Here is a 20906-nt window from a genome sequence, read left to right on the forward strand (position 1 = left end):
CTGGGGGTTGGGGTCAGGTGTCAGCTTGGGCAGTGCGGGGGGCAGGTAACAGTTGAGGTGGATAGAGTTAAGGGAAGACAGCAGTTTAAGTAGAGCTGGGGGTTAAGTCAGGGAGCAGTTGAGGCAGTACTGGGGGGCAAGGAGAAAGTTAAAGGCATTCAGCAGTGTGGGTAGAGAGTGAGATATGCTGAGAATAGTACACCATCAAATAACATCTACCCAGTGATTGCTGGGGACGACCACTGAATACAGTGGCAAATAATGGAAGACAGGGTTTGTGTAGAATAGCAAATGTAACATTGTCTAGTATCAACTAAGTTAAATATAACAGTGGTGCCAAAAGCGACACATTACAAAGTTCAACTTGTTTATTGTAAGAAGTGATCAGCATTACAGCCCACAATCAAACTTGGCCAGTATGACGGTGCATTGTCAGCATTGCTGCCTGACAGTGCTGTGGTCATGGGTTACATTCCAGGCTAGCATCATTTCTGTTTTCCCTATGTTTGCTATTTTACTCCAACACTCAAGACGTACTGGGAATGTAGGCTGAAAACTGCATTGGGGCAAGTACTAATTCTGTACAGCGCTGTGTAGTTAATAGCACTATATAAATAATTTTGTAATAAGTTTGCATATATTTTAGCAACATTTGGGAAATACGGCTATGATTTAAACTTGGAGAATGCCGTGCCAGCAGGCAACATTTCTAAACATTTCATACTAGATCGCTCAGCACACAGCGCTGCATCTGTCAGGGCCAGTGTTCTTCGGTGAGAACACTGGCGCTGGGCGGCGATATTGCTAAATTTATCCAACGTGCTGGATCTTAATTGTCGTGCATTATCGAGGCGCATGGCAGCATCATTATCGATATGGCCCCTACACGGAGCGATGTAGGGGCATTTTCTAAGCAACTGGAGCACGCTAACATCATCAGCTCTCCCTCTTGTGCAGCAGCAGAAGGAAGCAGAATGTGAGCAGGATATTACAGAGCTTTCCAACCAAAGTAGAGTAAAAGTGTGTGTTTGTGGGGGGCAACAACCCAGGGACACCAAGGTCGACATAGCCAAAAGGTTGATATGTCAATGGTTGGCACATGAAAAGGTTTACATGAGTTTTTCATAATTTTTTTTTATTCCTTTCGAATTCTTCATGCTTTAAGATCCACTTGGACTTAAATTTCTGAACGGTAAAGTGTGCCAAGCGAAGCAATACCCCAAGCCTGAAACATGGCGATCGTATGCATTACACTAATTGGGGGAGGTCCATGTCGACATAAAAAAAAATAAAAAAAAATTAAAAAGTCACATTGACATATTTTCATGTGTCAACCATTGTCACAACCATTGACTTTATGCATAGTGACCTTTTTCCCATTTAAACTTGATTCGTGTGGACCATTCATGATTGACCTCTCGACTATTGACCCTTTGATTCATACCGGGCATCCAGAAGGCTGGTGCGCAATAGGTCGGAAACATATAGTTGGCATGGTTGAAAGTTTGACACAAGCAAAAGGTTGACATGGCAGCGGTCGACATGAGTGTCACAATTTTTTCTTCTTGGCTTTTTTTGGCCTTATTCATACTTTATCATTCCAATTCAGTGTTCTGAGTGCAATGGTAGTGGAGCGAGGCACCTGGCCCAAAGCATGGCGGGTGAAGCAGTACACTAACTAAGGGTCTACATGCTCAGATGTCAAAATTGAGACCTTGTGCATGTGGACTTGCTATACCATACCCACTGGGACATGTAGTTCCACCAGAGCTGGAAAAGTTACATGCTGTTTAACATTGCCCAGTGGAACACACATGCTGCTCTCCTATTTTCCATTCAGTGTAGTTTTAGGTAATGAATAATTAATACTATACTGCTATTTCCCTTCTTGGGTGTAAGCAGCCCACAGTGTCTGTGGCCTCAGTGACGTGGCAGGGAATGTGGTTGTGTGGGAGTAATATGGCAAAGATGTAGCAACGTGACTGTGCAGCTGAACAGTTCCTTGAGCTGCTAGAAATTGCAGGGACTTTGCATACACAGTTATGTCGTTCGGAGCTTGTAAAACTGCCCTTACTATGACTTAATTGGTTGGGGAAAAGTTCCAAGATGGAAAAAGTTGGTAGCCTCTAGTAGAGGTGTTCCAGAGCTACGTTTTTTGTGTACCCACCAGTTTATTGCTCTGATGTTATTAGCTCTTTTCTGCTTTATACAGGGCGAGTAAAAAAAAAATGTTAACAACAGAGGACTGCTTCATGTTAGAGTCTGTAACAGCATTACATTTCTTAATTTACATTTCTTTGAATTTTAAAGAGCCAGTAAATACAAATTCTCATCTGTGTAGGGAATTAGCCATTGGTCCTGACTTTTTTTGTCCACTGACCACCAACTTTTTTGTCCACTGACCACCGTCCGTTTATGACCTGTACATCCCTCAGTTGTCCAGCACTCTTCTAACCTGTGACTCCTTTAATGGATCCACACAGTTATATGATAGCACATACTATAGCTGATTACTCCCCTTTCTGCAGCATCCTTTGCGGCAGTCACATGATCAGCTATGTGGGCACAAGTTGGTATGGGTGATGAGGCAAGATGAGGACCAATCTCCTTGGCAAGCTAGAGAACTAGCACTTCTAAATAGAGCCCTGCACACCAATTAGGTTACAGATATCAATATTTGTGTATTCATGATAGTATTAATAATATTCTTATTGCAGGATCTGAGGTGGTTTCTGGAAGCTGTTAATACATCTGTGTACAGAGTTTACAATTCAATAGCGACAGCACGGATGGTGTAATGGTTAGCATTACTGCTTCACAGCGCTGGGTTCATGAGTTTCATTCTCACCCTAGCCCTAACTGTGCAGAGTTTGTATATTCTCCCTTTGCTTGCGTGGGTTTCCTCTGGGTACTCCGGTTTCCTCCCACAATCCAAAAATATACTGGTAGGTTAATTGGCTCCCAACAAAATGAATCCTAGAATGAATGTCATAGGGAATACAGATTGTAATTGCCACTGGGGCAGAGATTGATGTGCTGTGGAATATGTGTGCGCTATATTCTATTAATATTAATAATAATAATAGATTGTAGATATAATCTTTGTTCCATAATCCCTTTATCTACTACTGAAGCTTATTATTAATTGTATTTGTTTTATGTATAATCAATGGACTATAATATTGTAATGGCAAAACTAAACATGCAAATATTTATTTGTTTAGATGCTCCAATAAGGGTTCTTTTGAGTGCAGATCGGGCAGCCTATCTAATGTTAGTTTTTGGATTAGTAGTGCCTAGCCTAAAAGCCCCCATCCACTAGTGTGAGGTATCGCACGCGGTACCACGCAATCTCACCAGGCAACTGCCAGGAGACAGGATCGCATAAGATTCATTGTATGCTGCCATACACGTTCCGATCCTGCCGCTGCGATGTGTGCTATGAGATGCGCGCTCCCGCGGCATCTCATCGCACAGTACAAAAAGTATGTGCTGCACATACTTTTTGTACTGTCTCTTTATCGCATCGCATTGCATGCACATGGCATGCACAACGCATGCGATGCTATTGTAGCAAAAACGCATGCCGGAATCGCCACGTGCATGGGCACCTTTGAGGCTGGTTAGGACTGGGATGAGCATCAGTCAGACCGATGGTCGGGACAATTTCTCGTCTCATTCTGTCTATCATTACACTGTACCGGGTCTCACACGATATCTTCTGGTTGGCCATGCAACCTGAGGTACCATGCAATCACATGTACACATTAGCCAATCGTCGGGATTTGTCGTTTCAGTATGGCAAACCATGCTGAGGGTGGTTGCTGCCTAACATCTTTCCTTGTAATAATTTAAGGCTATTTGTACTAAATGTGTGTATGCATCATGTAGATTTTGGTAGTGGAGAAAAACCAAACGTAAACACTGTAATAAAGACAATAATTAAGAAGAGTAAGGGCTTCTACATATTGTAGATGTGACTTGTGTGGCCCATATTTGATGAAAAGCTGCTCTTGTGTGTAATTACATACCAACCATCAGCCTAGCCCACATCCCTTCTCTGCTGGAAGTCCTTTGTCTTCAATATATTTGCTTTGCCTCATTTACACAGATGTTTTCCCTTTTTTCATTTAAGGATTTGTATAACCCCCCCCCCCAAAAAAAATATTTGAGGATTTAAATAAAATAGTTATATATACTCCAGCAGACATATTCCCATATATTGGCACATTACATTATTCCTAGAGCATAGTTCAATACTATACAACAACTTTACAGATTTCTGGGGGAATTCAATTGGCCGTGGTAGATTTAATATGGCCAGATTGATTGCGGCTAACTGGATAGCCCCAGGGAAAGCCAGCAGTTATCGAGGATTTTCTTTCACCTACCTCAGCAAGGTGAAAAAAAATTAACAGATGTCGTGACCTTGTTAACGCACGAATCTGCGAACTCATCAAGATAACAAAGCTATTTGAAGAAATCGGAAGGCCAATTACATAGCCCTGTTAACACTCAAAGCTTCCTTCTCTTTCCACCCACAGTACTTGACCGTGGGTGATTATTACCGACCTTTACATCATGTTCTCCCACTGGTTTCATTCTGAAAGTTTTGTTATTCAAAAATCTAGAATGAATGAATGAAAAGCTTACAAGAGTGCCAATGTTGCCTGTGCTATTAAGGCTTCTGATTGCTGTGTGCCCTATTGAACCTTCTTAAGTGCTTTCTGGGATCATTTTTTTAAAGTTAAAGTTATCGTTCGGTTTTGATTTCCAAGTGAATGTTTTATTGTTGAGAGAATAACTGGAATATTTGCGTGCATCACTGCCTATAATTTTTTGTTAGATTCGCATTGAGATGCTTTAGGGCTGCAGTCTCTATGACGTTTGAGGGTATCCATTATCTCAAGAACCAGCCCCCCAAAAAATAATAATAATAATTTCATTACTGAATTCAACAATACAGAAATACCCTAGATTCATACAAATCTCACTGGAATCCAGTGGGGGAACTCCCAGAGGCAATGGAGGCTCCTGCCGCTGGGCTCCAAGCCTTCCAGGGGCTCCTCCACTGCCTGTCACCTCCAAGCAGGGTCTTTCAGAAGCAGTGGGCCCCAGTCAGCAAGCCTGTGATGTTCCTGCTCGGTCCGTTTAGCAGCCGTCAGCGGTATTTTGCAGCCCCGCCTGTTCATCTGCAAATACTTGGTACCTGGCCCCCCCAACCTACTTGTTCTGGCCAGGGGCCAGATGGCGTATCCAAGTGAGCTTGCGGTCTTCATATGCACTGCCCTGTCTGTGGAGAAGATTTATATCTATATCTATCTATCTATCTCCTTCATTTAGTTAGAAAAAACTATGAGTGCCACTACTTGCAAAGAAATAATATATCTGTATCCGGACAGCTGATACAATATCGTGGTTAATGGTATCTAGTTAGACGTCTATGCTTGGTCATACGCATTTACATAGACAGTGTCTGGAGATCGACGGAATGTAAGCATCGACGGGAACCTGATCAACCTGATCAACAGTAGCAAGGTCGACACTGTTTTTTTGTCTTTTTTTTATTGGTGCCGGTCCGCTTGGTAACTACTCTACTATCCAAGTGGACATAGAGTAGGAATATAATAATGTGCCCGAAGCATGGAGAGCGCACCGAGCCATGTAGGGGGACACTGTGCACATACACCTCGCTGACATCCGGCACCAAAAAAAATATGAAAAACCTGTGCCAACCTTGCTACTGTTGAACAGGTTCCCGTCAATGCTTACCGTCCGTCGATTTCCAGTCACTGTCTATCTAAATGCTGACACCAAGTATAGGCGTCAAACTAGATCCAAACGCTAGTCTACGAACGTTCAAGCGTTCCCTGAAAACTCACCTCTTCAGGCAAGCCTATCCTATTTAAGTTCTACACGCATAACCCTCTGAGGCACTTATGTACTATATAGCTTCCCTTCTGGACTTGTAACTTGGTGGGACTGCTATGCTATTACTGGTGTCTGTCCTTGTGTTTCCCGCCTATATCCCTATAGATTGTAAGCTTGCAGCAGGGCCCTCTAACCTCCAAGTCTGTCTGTTGTTACCCAGTTTGTTTTATCACTGTCTACTATTGTAAAGCGCAACGGAATCTGCTGCGCTATATAAGAAACTGTAAATAAATAAATAAACTAGATGACGTCGACCTCTAGTGGTCGGCCATGGTATTGTCGACCTCAACATAGTCGATGCCGTATACCATAACTATATCGCACACACTATCTTATTTGGGGGGGGAAGGAGGCGCAACATTCTATCTTACGTCTGTGCTGCTTGTGAGAACTTACGCCCCTGTTGAAAACTAAACTTTTTTTTTTTTGTCTGGCTGTGTTATGAAAAAAAAAGGATTCATTGATTTGTATTAGTAATTTTGGGCACTGTGCCATCTCTACTTGCACAGTGATTAAAGTTGATTGACTTATACCACAATGCTAGTGTTTTGATATGCTTTATTCATTGCCACTATTAAATGTAGCTGTTGACAGACTGTAGCTCGCCTGATAATCTTGATGGTATTTGGGTGATGGTGATGAATATCCCAAAAATGTTGCTGTGCCTAATCTTTACCTGATGTGGTCTGTGACACACACTAGCATACCATATTCAAGGTAACATTCATCTTTTAATGTTCTTGTATCTTCCATTGGAACATAGCTTCCTATTCGCTAGCATTGCTGTCATTGATTTTAAGAAATTCATTTTATTCCTTGGGAAAGTATGTAACTAATAAACTAGCCTCTCCGTATGTAAGTATTCGCACGTGAAGATGGTACTTATAGCAGCAGCAGATGCACTTATCAATACAACTTTGATATCTATTTCTTAATATGGCTTTTTATATTTTCAACTATAACACAATAATCTTAACCTCAACATTGATAAATATACATTAGATAGTCGTACTCAATAGACTTAGTTGATTATCGTGAAGTATTGTTTCAAAATAGGTCATGCATGGAGTTTGTGTGATGAAAGAACTGGTATTGCTGGATGTAATGTATACAAGAGATCTTTGTTCTGCTTTGTGAATATGAATGAAACAACTACTGATACTGAACTATAAAATACGGAGGCTATTTCTGCATGATCTTATGTTTCCATTTCCTCCTGTTTAACTATAGCGCCTAACATTCAGATGATCATTGAATTATACAACACTATTAAAGGATTAAATTATTGAGATATGTAAATTGCTACAGGTTTTCCTGCACCACAATGACAATAAACATGGAACTATGATTGTTTATGTGGGAGGTAAACAATTCATTTATCCAATATGATCTCTTATTTACCTACTCTCCCAGAATGTACCTTTTTTATTTTGTGTTGCACATCAGGAGCTGGGGACTGTGCTACTGCAAAATGCCTGACCCCAAATCTAATATTTCTTTAGCGGATCTGTAAAGTGGACTGCTTACACGCATAGTAAATGCAGCCATTTTGTTGGCATAACAATATTAAACCTATTCGATTTTTGCTACCTAGGGGTTAGATGTATGAAGCATTGATAAGGCAGGAGAAGTGGCCCATGGCAACCAATCAGCTGCTCTGTATAATTTTATATTATGCAAATTATAGGTGTTACTTCAGTGCTGATTGGTTGCCATGGGCCACTCCTCCTCTGGCTCACTTCTCCCTTGTCACTGCTTCATACATATACCCCCTAGTTTCTAGTAAGTTGGTTAAATGCATTTTCAGAAATATTGGTGGAGCCCACAAAATGGCTGTCTCTAATGCAGCGGTAGTCACTTTGCAGCCCGTAGATGGCGTACAGTCCTCCTTGTCTTCTGTGCTTGATCAACCTGGGGATCGTCAAGTTCTAATATGTTGGTGATCTAACTATGTCGGAGTCTTCTAATGAGGAAAATGGGTTACAAGTGGTCTAGTAACTAGTGGGTCACATGCAGCAAGCAAAAATGACAACTTCTACTACCTCCCCTCCCAGCACTTCCAATAGGTCTGCCCCTGAACCTGTGTGGGCAGTGTGTGAGATACTGTTTATGGGTGGCATGAGTGCAGATTTACAAGTATTAATTACTACCAATGCAAGTGTCAATTACTGTGATTGCATTTTAAAGTACACTGTTTATGTTCATAGTAGTTACTATAATTATTTTAATGACCGCTGCAGGACATGTGCTAGTTTGGGGTTTGGGCTGAGCAGTCTTCAGGTCCCCCTGCCTTACTCTTGCCCTGACAGAGCTCAGTGCAAAAAGAATAGACTATACTGTGGGGTATATTCAATGCCAAAGGGCGAGCTATGACGATGAGCAGTGCTGATAGCTCGTTGTCAGTATTCAACTGACCCCCCCCCCCCCCCCCCCCCCCTTCGCTCGTCGCAAGTTCTTTTCAGCTAGGAGGAAATGGTAAAAGTGCGGCGGTGAAAACAGCGAGGCTCGCCACTAAATGCAGCGGGTTTGCTGCATTTGTGGCGAACTTCGCCATTCCGGGGAAGGACAGCAAAGTTTTCTCCAGAACATAGAATAAGAAGAGCAGCTGGCGAGGTGGTTAGACGGCAAGGATGGCTTGTTTTCAATGATCCTCACTGAAAACAAGCCATCCTCGCGAATAAACCCCCTTGCTGGCAGCATTGAATACCACCCTGTATGTATCGGGAGGGCACATGTTACATTAGATAACAAAAAAAAATGATATATAAAAAAATTTGCACGCTGCACCAGTATTATGCCCATTGCACATGGTCACACACACCATAATGCCTATTACACATTGTCTAATGACTATTGCACAGTAATGACTGTAACATAACATACCATATACCATAATGCCTGTAATATAATTTACCACACACTAATGCCCATTACACATTATGACACACACACACACACATTATGCTAATTTGCCATCCTCACCCACCCTCCACATTCAAACACCCTCTCATGCCAGCCTCCTCTATCTCTCATATGCCAGCCTCAACCACCCTCCACATTCCAACACCCCCTTCATGCCAGCCTGCTATGCCCCCTAATCTGCCAGTCCCCCCCCATACACACACAATTCCATGTCAGCATCCCCCCTCTCCCCTCATTCCAGCACCACCCCCTTTTCTTACCAGCCGTTCCTTCCTTACCTACTCCACTCAGCAGCAGGCAGTGGTGTAACTATAAATGTTGCTCTCCCCCAGCAAACGAGGGTACCTCGCCACACCTCTCCCATTGGCCATGGCCTCCTTGTTTCAGGGCCCAGGATGTGGGGCGGAGAGCACAAGGAAGGATAAGGAAGGTCACAGGAAGGGGTATGGGTAACGGTCAGGTGACCCTGGTGGGGAAGGGTCAGGAAGAGATTCTCATCACTTGTAACAAAACTGAGACCTCCCAGATTTAATTGAAAAACATCTCCAGTCATGTAAAGCCGTATCACTCTGCTGTACTCACCACAGCGCACGGTCCAACTCCTAGTCTAGGAGTTGGAGGTGATGCACAGATTTATCCCACTCTGGTACTTACCTTTGTCCACATTGAAAATTGGGTACTCTTTACCTAGAACGGCGCCCGCGATTGTAATCGCGGGCGTCGGGGGTAAAAATCGCGGCCATCGTGGGCATCGCGGGTCCATAAAAAACGGGTGCGACGCGATGCCCGCGATTTTCCCATAGGGATCAATGTTAAAACGGTGATTGGACGCGATTTGACTGTTAAATGCCTCAATGCCCGCGATTTGGCCATAGGAAACAATGTTAAATGGGCCACAGAGCCCTAATAGTGCCCTTGAACTCTGAAATGGCCCCCACAATTGTTAACGCCACCCCACGATTAACGTCAACTCGAAGCGTGGCGAGCGCAGCGGTACGCGTCCTCCGACCTTTTCATACCCTACTATCCACGTCGGCGTGGAGTTGAGAATAGAATAGTGTGGCGAGCGCAGCGAGCCACCGAGCCCGAAGCGTGGTGAGCGGACGCGGATACCTTCACAGGTAAACGCGTCCCTTCGCGGGCTTCACAGGTGTCCGCGTCGCCACGGACACCTGTAAAGCCCGCGAGGGGACGCGTATAACTGTGAAGGTATCCGCGTCCGCTTCGGGCTCGCCACACTATTCTATTCTCAACTCCACGCCGACGTGGATAGTAGGGTATGAAAAGGTCGGAGGACGCGTACCGCCGCCCCTCGCGGGCTCGCTGCGCTCGCCACGCTTCGGGTTGACGTTGATCGTGGGGTGGCGTTAACAATTGTGGGGGCCATTTCAGACTTCACGGTGACTATTTGGGCTCTGTGGCCCATTTAACATTGTTTCCTATGTAAAAATCGCGGGCATTGAGGCATTGAACACTAAAATCGCGTCCAATCTCATTTTTAACATTGGTCCCTATGGGAAATCGCGGCCATCGCATCGCACCCGATTTTTAGTGCATTCGATGGTCGCGATGGGTGCCGTTCTAGGTAAAGAGTACCGAAAATTGTGTCAAGTGTGATACATCTCTTAATTGGACCTTATTCGATATATTGTATATTTTAAGACATCTTACATTTAGGATCGGCATACCGCATACCCGTTTACCCCTGATGAAGTTTTTCGAGACGAAACGTGTAGGGTTTGGAGTTTAATCTAAGTTGTTTACCATCACGTGAACTGCAATCAAAACGGATTTCAAATTTTTATGCATTTTTTGGTACTTGTTTTCTAGCACGGCTCCCCCGATTTTGATCGAAGTGCATCTCATCGCAATATAGCGGCATGCGATGAATGCGATGCTATTCAATTGTACAAGCACCCAGATGGGTGCCTACAATGTTAAATGCACCCCCATTGTCAACGCCACCCCCACTATCAACACCAATCCGAAGTGTGGCGAGCACATTGAGCCCGCGAGGGGGCGGCGGTACACGTCCTCCGACCTTTTCATACCCCCACTATACACGTCGGCGGGGAGTTGATTTTAGATAGTGCCCGAGCCCGAAGCGTGGCGAGGGGACACGGATTACTTTACATGTATTCCGCGTCCCCTCCCGGGGCTCGCTGCGCTTGCCACACTATATAAAATCAATTCCACGCCGACATGGATAGTGGGTGTATGAAAAGGTCTGAGGACACGTACCGCCGCCCTGCGCTCGCCACACTTCGGGTTGAAATTGATAGTGGGGGTGCATTTAACATTGAAAGCACCCATAAGGGTGCTTATACAATTGAAAATTGCATCGCATCACATCGCATGCCATTTGCTGGCATGCGATGATATGTGATATTTAATTGTACATTCCGGTTAATTACACGCGAATATCGCATCGCATACCACTAAATACGGTATGCGATGGTATGCGATGGGCGCCGTGCTAGGAAACAAGTACTCATTTTTTAATAAAACAACTCAATTGATATCTGATCTGAATTGTATCTGACCTGATTGAGAAATATTTGATCCTATGCTGATCTAGGGCCAGATTCTCTAAGCTTCAAAAGTGATAAAATGGAGAGTGATAAACAGCCAGCCAATCAGCTCCTGTCTGACATTTTTCAAACACAGTCTGTGACCTGGCAGGTAGGAGCTGATTGGCTGGCTGTTTATCACTCTCCATTTTAACACTTTTGAAGTTCAGAGAATCTGGCCCCTAATCTCTTAAAGGTGGTGGGATTTGATAGTGCTCTCTATTATTATATATAAATATATTTTTTTAAATATAAGCAGGTATGCAGAATCCTGGTATATCATAAGACAATTAGATTAATGTATACAAAAGGTCAATGACGGGGAGTCTGACCATTCCTATGTTGCATAATCTTTATTATCTAATATTAAGCTACATTACAGTAATGTCCATTGTTTTCATTATTGAAAAAAGTGGTCCTCCTGTATTTGTTTGTCCAATAGTTGCTCTTGCCAAGTTCCTGGTGAGCTCCAGTTCTGTAATGTGCATAGACATGTATTCGTTATACTGGACCTGCTCGGGCTGTGATAGCTCTGACTAGTTTATTTTAAACCTTTCTTGGAAAATGTGACTGTGTTTACCAACCATATCAAGACTCTGCGTTACAGTTTATTCATGCATTTCTAAATCGTATACAGTATACAAAGGAGAACAGATGACCATATGGCTCACAGTATTGATACTAGTAGAATTCCAGCAGTAGGCGATATTTCAGCCTGTGCATGTTTGCTGTGTGTTGCATTATCTAGTTATGCTAACCTGTCTTTCTCTGTTACAGACTGATGTGTGAAACTGTACGATATGAAAGACATGAAGCTAATGAAGTCTTGTACTAGTAAGTTTTTTCTCCTCATCTTCTCCCTCCATTAACATCATATCTTTTTTTTTTCTTACTTACAAGACATTGTCAGTTTGTGTTAAGAGTAGTGGTGCACAGGAACATCATCAAGGACTACATACTATATTAAACCGTAATGTGTGCAACCTAACATTGCCGATATGCTGAGTTTTTGTTTACAGTATATTACGAGAGCCGCTTATATCAATCAGTGGAATGTTTCCATCAGTTAATGAGCCCCGATATTTAGATTCATCGTCAAACGTGATGTCCGAGTTCTCTTCTTTTATGCTGGAATGTTTTTGATTGTCTACTAGATTCAGTTTTAGTCACTAATATTTAAATTATATTTATGCAAAGAATTTGGGGTGTGTTTGTTTGCATTTGTGAGGCATTCAGGATATCAACAAAGAACTGGTAGTTCTTGCTGTTACTGCGACGCTATCATCTCATTGGACTATTTTAATACCGATGGTGCTTGCTCATGACATTTTAAGGATTTAGTCATCTAGTACCGGGAATGGATTTGTATCACACTTATTGATTACATAGAAATATCTCCATACATATGTGTAGCACCAATGAAATGGTCACAACACATACTCCTCTACCTACTCTGAAACACATCAGAATGCTACACATCCACAAACTGCATGATACTACACAACAGACACCTACTACACTACCTAACATAATATGCACAGTACAACACACATGCCTGATTCTGTGCTACTTAATACTACACACAGACACACACTTACAACATTTTATTTAACATGGTCATTAAGTATGAAAACTTGTCAGACCTACACAGCACAATACACCAACTGTGAATGTGGCGATGTAAATAGTGTTTAACACTCTGTCTGAGATTTTGTAAACTTGGCTCCATGTGCACAGAAATAACATACGTATTGTGACCGTGTGAAGATAAATGGCATTGATTAACAGTATATTCATTGTGTGATTGGAGGGATCCATCCATGTATGGAACAAAAATAAGGTGAGACCATGCCTTCAGGCTGCTGGTGGACAGCGGACAGTCAGACAGTCCAGGTTGGGGTTACCTGTGTACAGGGTTCAGATATTGGTGATTCCTGCATGGAACAAGTAAGGCTGAAAATTGGGAATGTAGCTACACCTGTTAGAGACAGGACCCACCATTCGCAAGGCGCGTACGCTTGCACTGGCTGCAAATGGATGTTTTACATATGCCATCTTACGGGAAATGCCTGGAATGAGTGACCCACCAGGTCCCTCGCAAATCTACTAGCCTTGAGTGTCTTTTGTTTTGTCCAAAAACGCAGCTTAGGCTCAATGCTCAATTAGCACGTTCCATAAATCCGATAAGTACTTGATATGCATTGTGTGTGACTAAGGGGTCTATTTACTTTGCCTTGGAGAGAGGGAGTCTTTGCAAAAACAGTGGGCGCACCCATAGAAAACGCTATGCAGGCCCCATGGAACACAGGTGCGAGCAGAAATCCACCAGTTTGTGGTAGCAGCACTCTTATTAGAATAGCGCCGGGAGCTCCCTCCTAGCGCTATTCACATCGTTTTGAATAGAATTTACACGGTTTTCTTTGTGCCTTATTTTTTCCACATCTGATGGATTTCTCCTCCTGTTTGTTGGTTTTGTACTAAGTTCATCCTACTGAGGGTTTAATTTACTTAGATGGGAATTCTATTGAAGATGGGATGTTGCCCATAGCAACCAATCATATTCTACTTTATTTAGCACCTTCTAGAAGATAATCGATAGAATCTGATCGGTTGCCCATAGCAACATGTCATGTTCATACCCATACTATCCAAGTGGGCATGGAGTTGGATATAAACCTGTGGCGAGCGTAGCGAGCCATCGAGCCCGAAGCGTGGCGAGCGAACGCTTCGGGCTCGGTGGCTCGCTACGCTCGCCACAGGTTTACATCCAACTCCATGCCCACTTGGATAGTAGGGGTATGAAAAAGACCCCTTTTCCCATTGAATTCCGTGTTAAAATGGACTCAGTCCATTTTAACATTGAATCCTATGGAAAAATCGGGTCCATCGCATCGCATCGAATGCGATATGGTCGGATGCGATGGACCCGATTTCAAAATCGGCAGCCCAGTTAGTACATAAGTACCTATATATATAAAATAAATAAAATATCTAATACATATAATAAAAAACGCTTTAATATGTTTCTCTCCTCACAGTAGCTGAATGGAACATGCTATGGGAATGTTGATGTTTCTCTCCTCACAGTAGCTGAATGGAACAATGGAACATGCTATGGGAATGTTGGTTGGCAGACTTCTTCTCATTGGCTAGAGGTTGCAGTGTCACTTTAATAAGCATTCCAATCCGGCATCTTGTTGTACCTCTTTTTAAATAAATTATGTCTGAGCCTTAATCTAAAAATCTCAAAAAGTGTCTGTTCATTGTTATCATATTCCAGGGGCATCATTTTCCATTCTCGATTATATCATCATCATATAAATGGAAGAGGTGCATCATTTGCACATTGTACAGTGTGTCCCTGTCATTAACAGAGTATGTCTATTAATTATGTTTGTCATAATTGTTTATTTTGAGATATTCTGCTGGACAATTTGTTCTTGCATATCCGTTAGTTGCCTTGCATGTCAGCTCATTTCAGCATTTTTTTGTCTGGATTTCTAAGGCATACAGAAAATAATAAAGTCACTTTATGAAACCTGTTAAACATATATTAATAGCTCAGAAACCAATGGTATTCTGCAGTTTGTCTAGTAGTGTATAATTTATCATAGGAAATGGCACATTGCATCCATGAAGTTTGCTAGGTTTGGTTAGCACTGCATAGATGTGCACAAAAAAATGTGCATTAAAGGTCGTGCTGTAACTTGACTGATATTTGCACATCCAACCATTGTGCCAGTGCTCTGCACATTACTAGTAATTCAATTGCCCCTATGCTTGTTTGAAGCACCTTTGTCTTAAGTGACGGGTTTTCATGGTGGAGCATGACCTCCACCATCTTTAATACGCAGTTGTTGCTGTATTTATTTTGATGACACAAAGAATAAAATAGTTAAACATATGTTAATCCTTTCATCATGATAGCTATCCTATTTATAAAATGTGGCTTATCCTTCACCAACATAGCACAATAGGAATGCATGGCAAGCAAACTGAGGGGAATAACATAGCTTCTAGTTAAAATACTTTTTTTTATGAGCAGTGCGGGCATACTAACTCCTTTCGTGGATATTCCAATGCACAGTCACCAGAGCTGTAATTAGATATTTTGGTGCCCTGTACCAGATAAAGCACTGGTACTCCACCCCTATATTTTGGGGTCTATTCTATGCCGTGGGCGAGCGGTGACAACGAGTAGGGCTTCCTGCTCGCTGTCACCACTCGCCCTGTCAGTATTCAACTCACCCCCCTCATACACCAACTCCCCCTCGCTCCGTCTTTTGAGCGAGGGGGAATTGGCGTATGCGGCTGCAGAAGCAGCGAGACTCACGGCTAAATACAGCAGGTTCGCTGCATTAGCTGCGGGTCTCGCTGTTTGGGGGAATCCGGCGAGGATTCCCCCGGAACGTTGAATAGGGCGAGCTGGTTTTCTGCAATCCTTGCTGTTTGACCCCCTCGGCGTGGTCACTTCCCTTATTTACAGTACACAAAAGAAGTTCCCCTTATACATGTTTTGGCACAATAATAACCTTATACACAGTACACCAAACAGTAGTACACCTGCATACAGTATGCTGCCTAGTACCCCTTATCAGAGGAGTAGCTAGGTGATATTGTGCCCAGAGCAAGCGTATGTTTTGACACCGCCCTTCAGTCATTTATGCTTTTTATAGTAATGCCCATTACACATTATGCCAAACACCATAATGCTTACTTTACTTAATTTCACACACCGTAAAGCCCATTGCATATGCCACACACAGTAATCATTAATTCAATTTATGCCACACATCGTAATGCCCATTACATATTGTGCCACACACAGTTTAGCCACTGACCCCAGTTTATGGCCTACACACAAAAATGCCCCTTGCAAATTATGTTTAATTTGCAAGGGGGACCCACAGTTATGTTTTTAATTACACATTGCTGGGGGTTTCATGGCAAAAGATGTAGTGCCGCTTACACACATAATGACTCCACTAGTGTCGCATGCACACATGCTCGTGGCCAGGGGCTACATGCTCGATGCCAGGGGTTTCTTGCTTGTTGCCAGGGGGTTACGTGCTCATTGCCAGAAGTAACATGCTCGTTGCCTGGGGAGGGGGGGGGGGGGTTACATGCTCGATGCCAGGGGGTTACATGCTCATTGCCAGGAGGGGTAGCATGCTCGCTTCCAGGGGATGGTTACATGCTCATTGCCTAGGGGTAGTTATATGCTTGTTGCGAGGGGGGTCATATGCTCCATGTGTAACATGCTCACTGCCAGTGGGTGGTTAAATGCTTGTTTTCTGGGGGGGGGGGGATATGCTCCATGCCATGAGGGGTTACAGGCTCATTGCCAGGAGAAATAATATGCTCACTGCCGTGGGGTGGTTACATGCACATTACTGGGAGGGGTTACATGCTTGCTGCCAGGGAGGTCAGTGAGCAGTGAGTGTGGGGAGCAGTGATTGATCCTGCGTATTGGAAGCAGTGAGGGAGAATAACTGCAGGGCGCAGTAAAGGAAGACGGGTGTTCTTCAAAGGGGATGTTAAGCAAAGGGGGTGGATGCAAGAGCCACGGAGCTCAGTGTAGTTTAATTGTACTAGGCTATTATTGACAAATAGAGTTTGTAAGTACCGCTGGTCCACCCTCCATGCTGGATGAATCACCAGACTCCTGCCTCTACTGATTCAATACTGTGGGAGAGATGTCATGAGAGCACCGTGCATTGAGCTAAAGGCAGACTCTGACTACCTGCTCATGTTGGATGGGGTTGTGTCGGTTCTGCTATGTGCCAAGCTCACTATGGCACTGACATTTACTCTCTTGCAGCAGAATGCTAACCATCCTGAACTGGGCCAGGATTCACAATAATACCCCGTTCTCACTGCAGCCAAATTCCCGGGTCTAACATGTAGACCCGGGAATTTTCCTTTTAACACGGGATTTTTGGCAGTGTGAACGGGTCCCATACCCGGATCTCAGACACGGGTAAAACCCTTCTTTTTACCCGTGTCTGAGATCCGGGTATGCAGACACGGGTTGACCCGTTCACACTGCCGAAAAGCCTGTGTTAAAAGGCAAATTCACGGGTAGAACTTCTTCACCCGGGAATTTGCCTTGCAGTGAGAACGGGGGTCCAGCGCGGCAGTCCCCGGCATTTCAATGCCGGGGAAAAGCCGTGTATTTCTCACTCGCAGTGAGAACACGGTATAATCAAAACTGGGTAATATCCAGTTGACATTCAGAAGGTCGATACCAAAATGTAGACCGGTTCTGAAAGACCTGTTTAATGTTGACCCTTTTAACCCTATTACATAGCTTATATGTCTGAGTAGGTCGGAAAAAATAGAGTACTTCCCTCTTTACCTCGAAGTACTAGGTGAAAAGTTAACCAGCTGTTTATTAACAATGCCTTGTATAACTAAAATGTGTGTTTTATACATACAATTAAGGAAGCTCTAGTTCTAATCTAGTGGCATGTAGAAAACAGTCCTTCAAAGACTTGGATAGTCACTAATTAGCAGATAACACTAATTTAGTGCCTTTTGGTATATACAGTACATGGTCACCTCTGGTAATTCAGCTTAATTCATGAATGACTGGATCTGTCTTAAATATTACATTTGGTTAAGATAAGAGCTCCCACAGAACTCATTATCGATGTATCAATGTTAATATATAGTTCTATAATACTGCCATGCAGAAAATATGTAATTTCAAGCTTAGTAATAATGGTGCTTTAAACCTTGGAAAGCCAATGTTATTAGCATGTAAGAAGTCATTATTTCTGCAGAACTCGCACCCTCGCTGCCTTCCTACTTTAGTCTCCTTATATAACATAACGTCTCCCCGCATATAAGATGCTTAAACTGTAATTAGGGGAAGTGTAGCGCTGATTGTGTGCTTAAGCCAGTTTTCTTTTCTTCCATGAAGGTTTGGAAATGAGCATTTCAAAAGGAAAGCGATGTGTATAATGTCAGGCAATGGGTTTCTTCTTGAACCCACATTTCATACATTGTCATCAGTGCAAATCATGCTGACAACATCACTTCATTCCCAGGAACCACCAGAACGGCTGTAAGCACTGTGGGAAGGTGATGGTATACTGGTTAATATGACATTGATCTCTGCTACTTATTTCTGGTTTTCCCCTTAATATAATTTGCTATAAAGGCCATGATTTATTATTATTGCTTCCTTATGGCAAGAAGAAACAATCCAGCCCATTGTCCCACAGCTTCCGTCTCTGCAGTCCATGTTATGCTAATTGATACTGATACCGGTAAGAACCCTGGTGGTAGGACTATGATGTTTGCTGGGCTTATCTACAGTAGCACTGTATGGTATATGTGCTTATAGAAGCCATACAAGCTAATAACCTCTGGACTATTAATTACAGTACATTGGGGTATGAACTAGTGGAATGTGTTGATTTCACATTCCAATCTAATTCCTCCCTTATCTGTCAGACTTTTACAATGTTAGAATTGTAAACAGCAGGGTATCCTGTGCTTAAAGTACCATTTTTAATTTGAAGAATTCCTGTTGCTGAAGTGAATTTAAATGAGCACTCAGCGGGTGGAAATACTTAAACATTCACTAACCCTGGAGGCATCCCACAGCTGAATGCATGTCGCAATGACACTGGCACTATGGGTTATAGCAAATGTCCTTTTAGCTATCCACTCCTATATTTATTATTATAATGAGGGTGTCGTGGCAGTAAAAGCCCTGAGATACCTATGCACAATGCGTTTTAGGTTCCATTTTTCATGCAGTAGAGAAAATGCTCGTTACAGCCACACATTTTGTGTGTATGTGTGTGTATGTGTATATATATACATACATATATATTAAGCTCGTCTGCTTCCCTGTGATTGTGCATGTGTGTGGGAGAGAGATGTAGTTTCACTCACTGCCAACAGATAGCAGTGTTTCGGAGACACACAATCAGGCACTAGACATATATTCATACTTGCCTACCCTCCCGCATTTAGCGGGAGTCTCCCGCTTTGTCAATCATTCTCCCGGCCCCCCGCAAATCCCTTGGTTCCTCCCGCAAGCGCGTCATTGCTGGGGCGGGGTCTAAATGTGCAACATCGTGCCGTCATTATGACGGCCACCGCAGGGCTTTGTGGGTACTGTAGCGCTGGGCTGGCAATTGAACCCGTGCGGTGCGCAAGCAGGAGAAGCCTGCCTCTCAGCCACCTTGCTGCCGGATAATGTATTTCTGCGCTGCCGCTGGATCTCCGGAAAAAAGGGGCAGACCGGAGCTTGCTGACATGCTAAGACACGGCCTCTGGCTACAGCATGGAGCACACTTCTTCCTGCGCTTTTTGGGGTATCACCCTTCTCCAACTGGAGGGGGCAGAGGAGCCGGCTACTCATCCAACGCTCCCCATCCAGCAGCAGCCACCAAACACCCTGCGGGCCCCATATGTATCTGGCACTGGGGAGCAGGCATATCTGGCACTGTGGCCCCATATGTATCTGGCACTGGGGGGCATGTGTATCTGGCACTGGGGGGGCACGTGTACCTTGCACTGGGGGGGCAATGTGTATCTGGCACTGTGCGGGCAATGTGTATCTGGCGCTGGATGCATATATGTATCTGCCACTGTGGGGACATGTGTATCTGGCAATGCTGAGGGCACGTAATGTGTATCTGACAATGTCGGGCATATAATGTGTATTTGCCGCTGTAGGGCATATAATGTGTATTTGCCGCTGTAGGGCATATAATGTGTATCTGGAGCTGCTGGGGGCAAATCATGTGTATCTGGTACTGTGGGGGGCATGTATGTCTGTCAATGTTGGGGCATATTATGTATATCTGTCAATGCGGGGACATATAATGTGTATCTGGCACTGTAGAGCAAGGAGCTTTACTTGGTGTACTGTGTGCAAAGGGCTGTACCTGTCGTACCGCATGCAAAGGGCTATACCTGGCGTAATGTGTATAAGCGGCTTTACCTGGCATAATGTCTAGGAGCGGCCATTGGCATAATTAGAATTATGTCTCATTCCGTGGTGGATAATGTGTATAAGGCATATATGGTGAAGTACACTACACTTAAGAACAAGCCCCTTTTTAAGTGACCACGCCCCTTTATAGTCGACCACACCCCTTTCCCAGTAGCCACATCCCTTTTCCCAGAGCACGCGCGCCTAAGGTGCGCGCATAATCACTACATTTACACTTCGACCAATGTATGTATATAGCATCTAAAATCTCCCTCATTTTGCTTTTCAAAAGTAGGCAAGTATGCATATATTTAGATGATAGCCATCTATTCTTAGGTTGACAAGGTCTGTGTGTCTGTCGACGTAGGTTATTGGTAGTAGTATACCACGTCCCCTAGCATTGCTCGCTGTACTCATCATGCTTTATTTTTGAAAAGTGAAAAGCTCAGGTCGGTCTTTTTTTATGTCCACCTTTTCACCATGTTGACCTAATGCATATCAACCAATCGTGGTTGACCTAGTCAATA

The 20906-nt window shown here is 43.5% G+C and overlaps 1 protein-coding gene across 7 annotated transcripts in view; it reads left to right on the forward strand.

Annotated features, from left to right (window-relative positions):
• RAPGEF2 (Rap guanine nucleotide exchange factor 2) overlaps positions 1-20906 on the forward strand; it is a 292184-nt gene that overhangs the window by 101160 nt on the left and 170118 nt on the right. For all 7 annotated transcript variants that reach the window (XM_083172580.1, XM_083172571.1, XM_083172617.1 and 4 more), the window contains exon 3: positions 12201-12257. In XM_083172580.1, coding sequence (XP_083028706.1) covers positions 12201-12257 — 57 coding nt within the window. The remainder of the gene's footprint in view (positions 1-12200; positions 12258-20906) is intronic.

Source organism: Crinia signifera, chromosome 1, assembly GCF_055691185.1.
Source record: "Crinia signifera chromosome 1, ASM5569118v1, whole genome shotgun sequence".
Classification (NCBI taxonomy): Eukaryota; Metazoa; Chordata; class Amphibia; order Anura; family Myobatrachidae; genus Crinia; species Crinia signifera.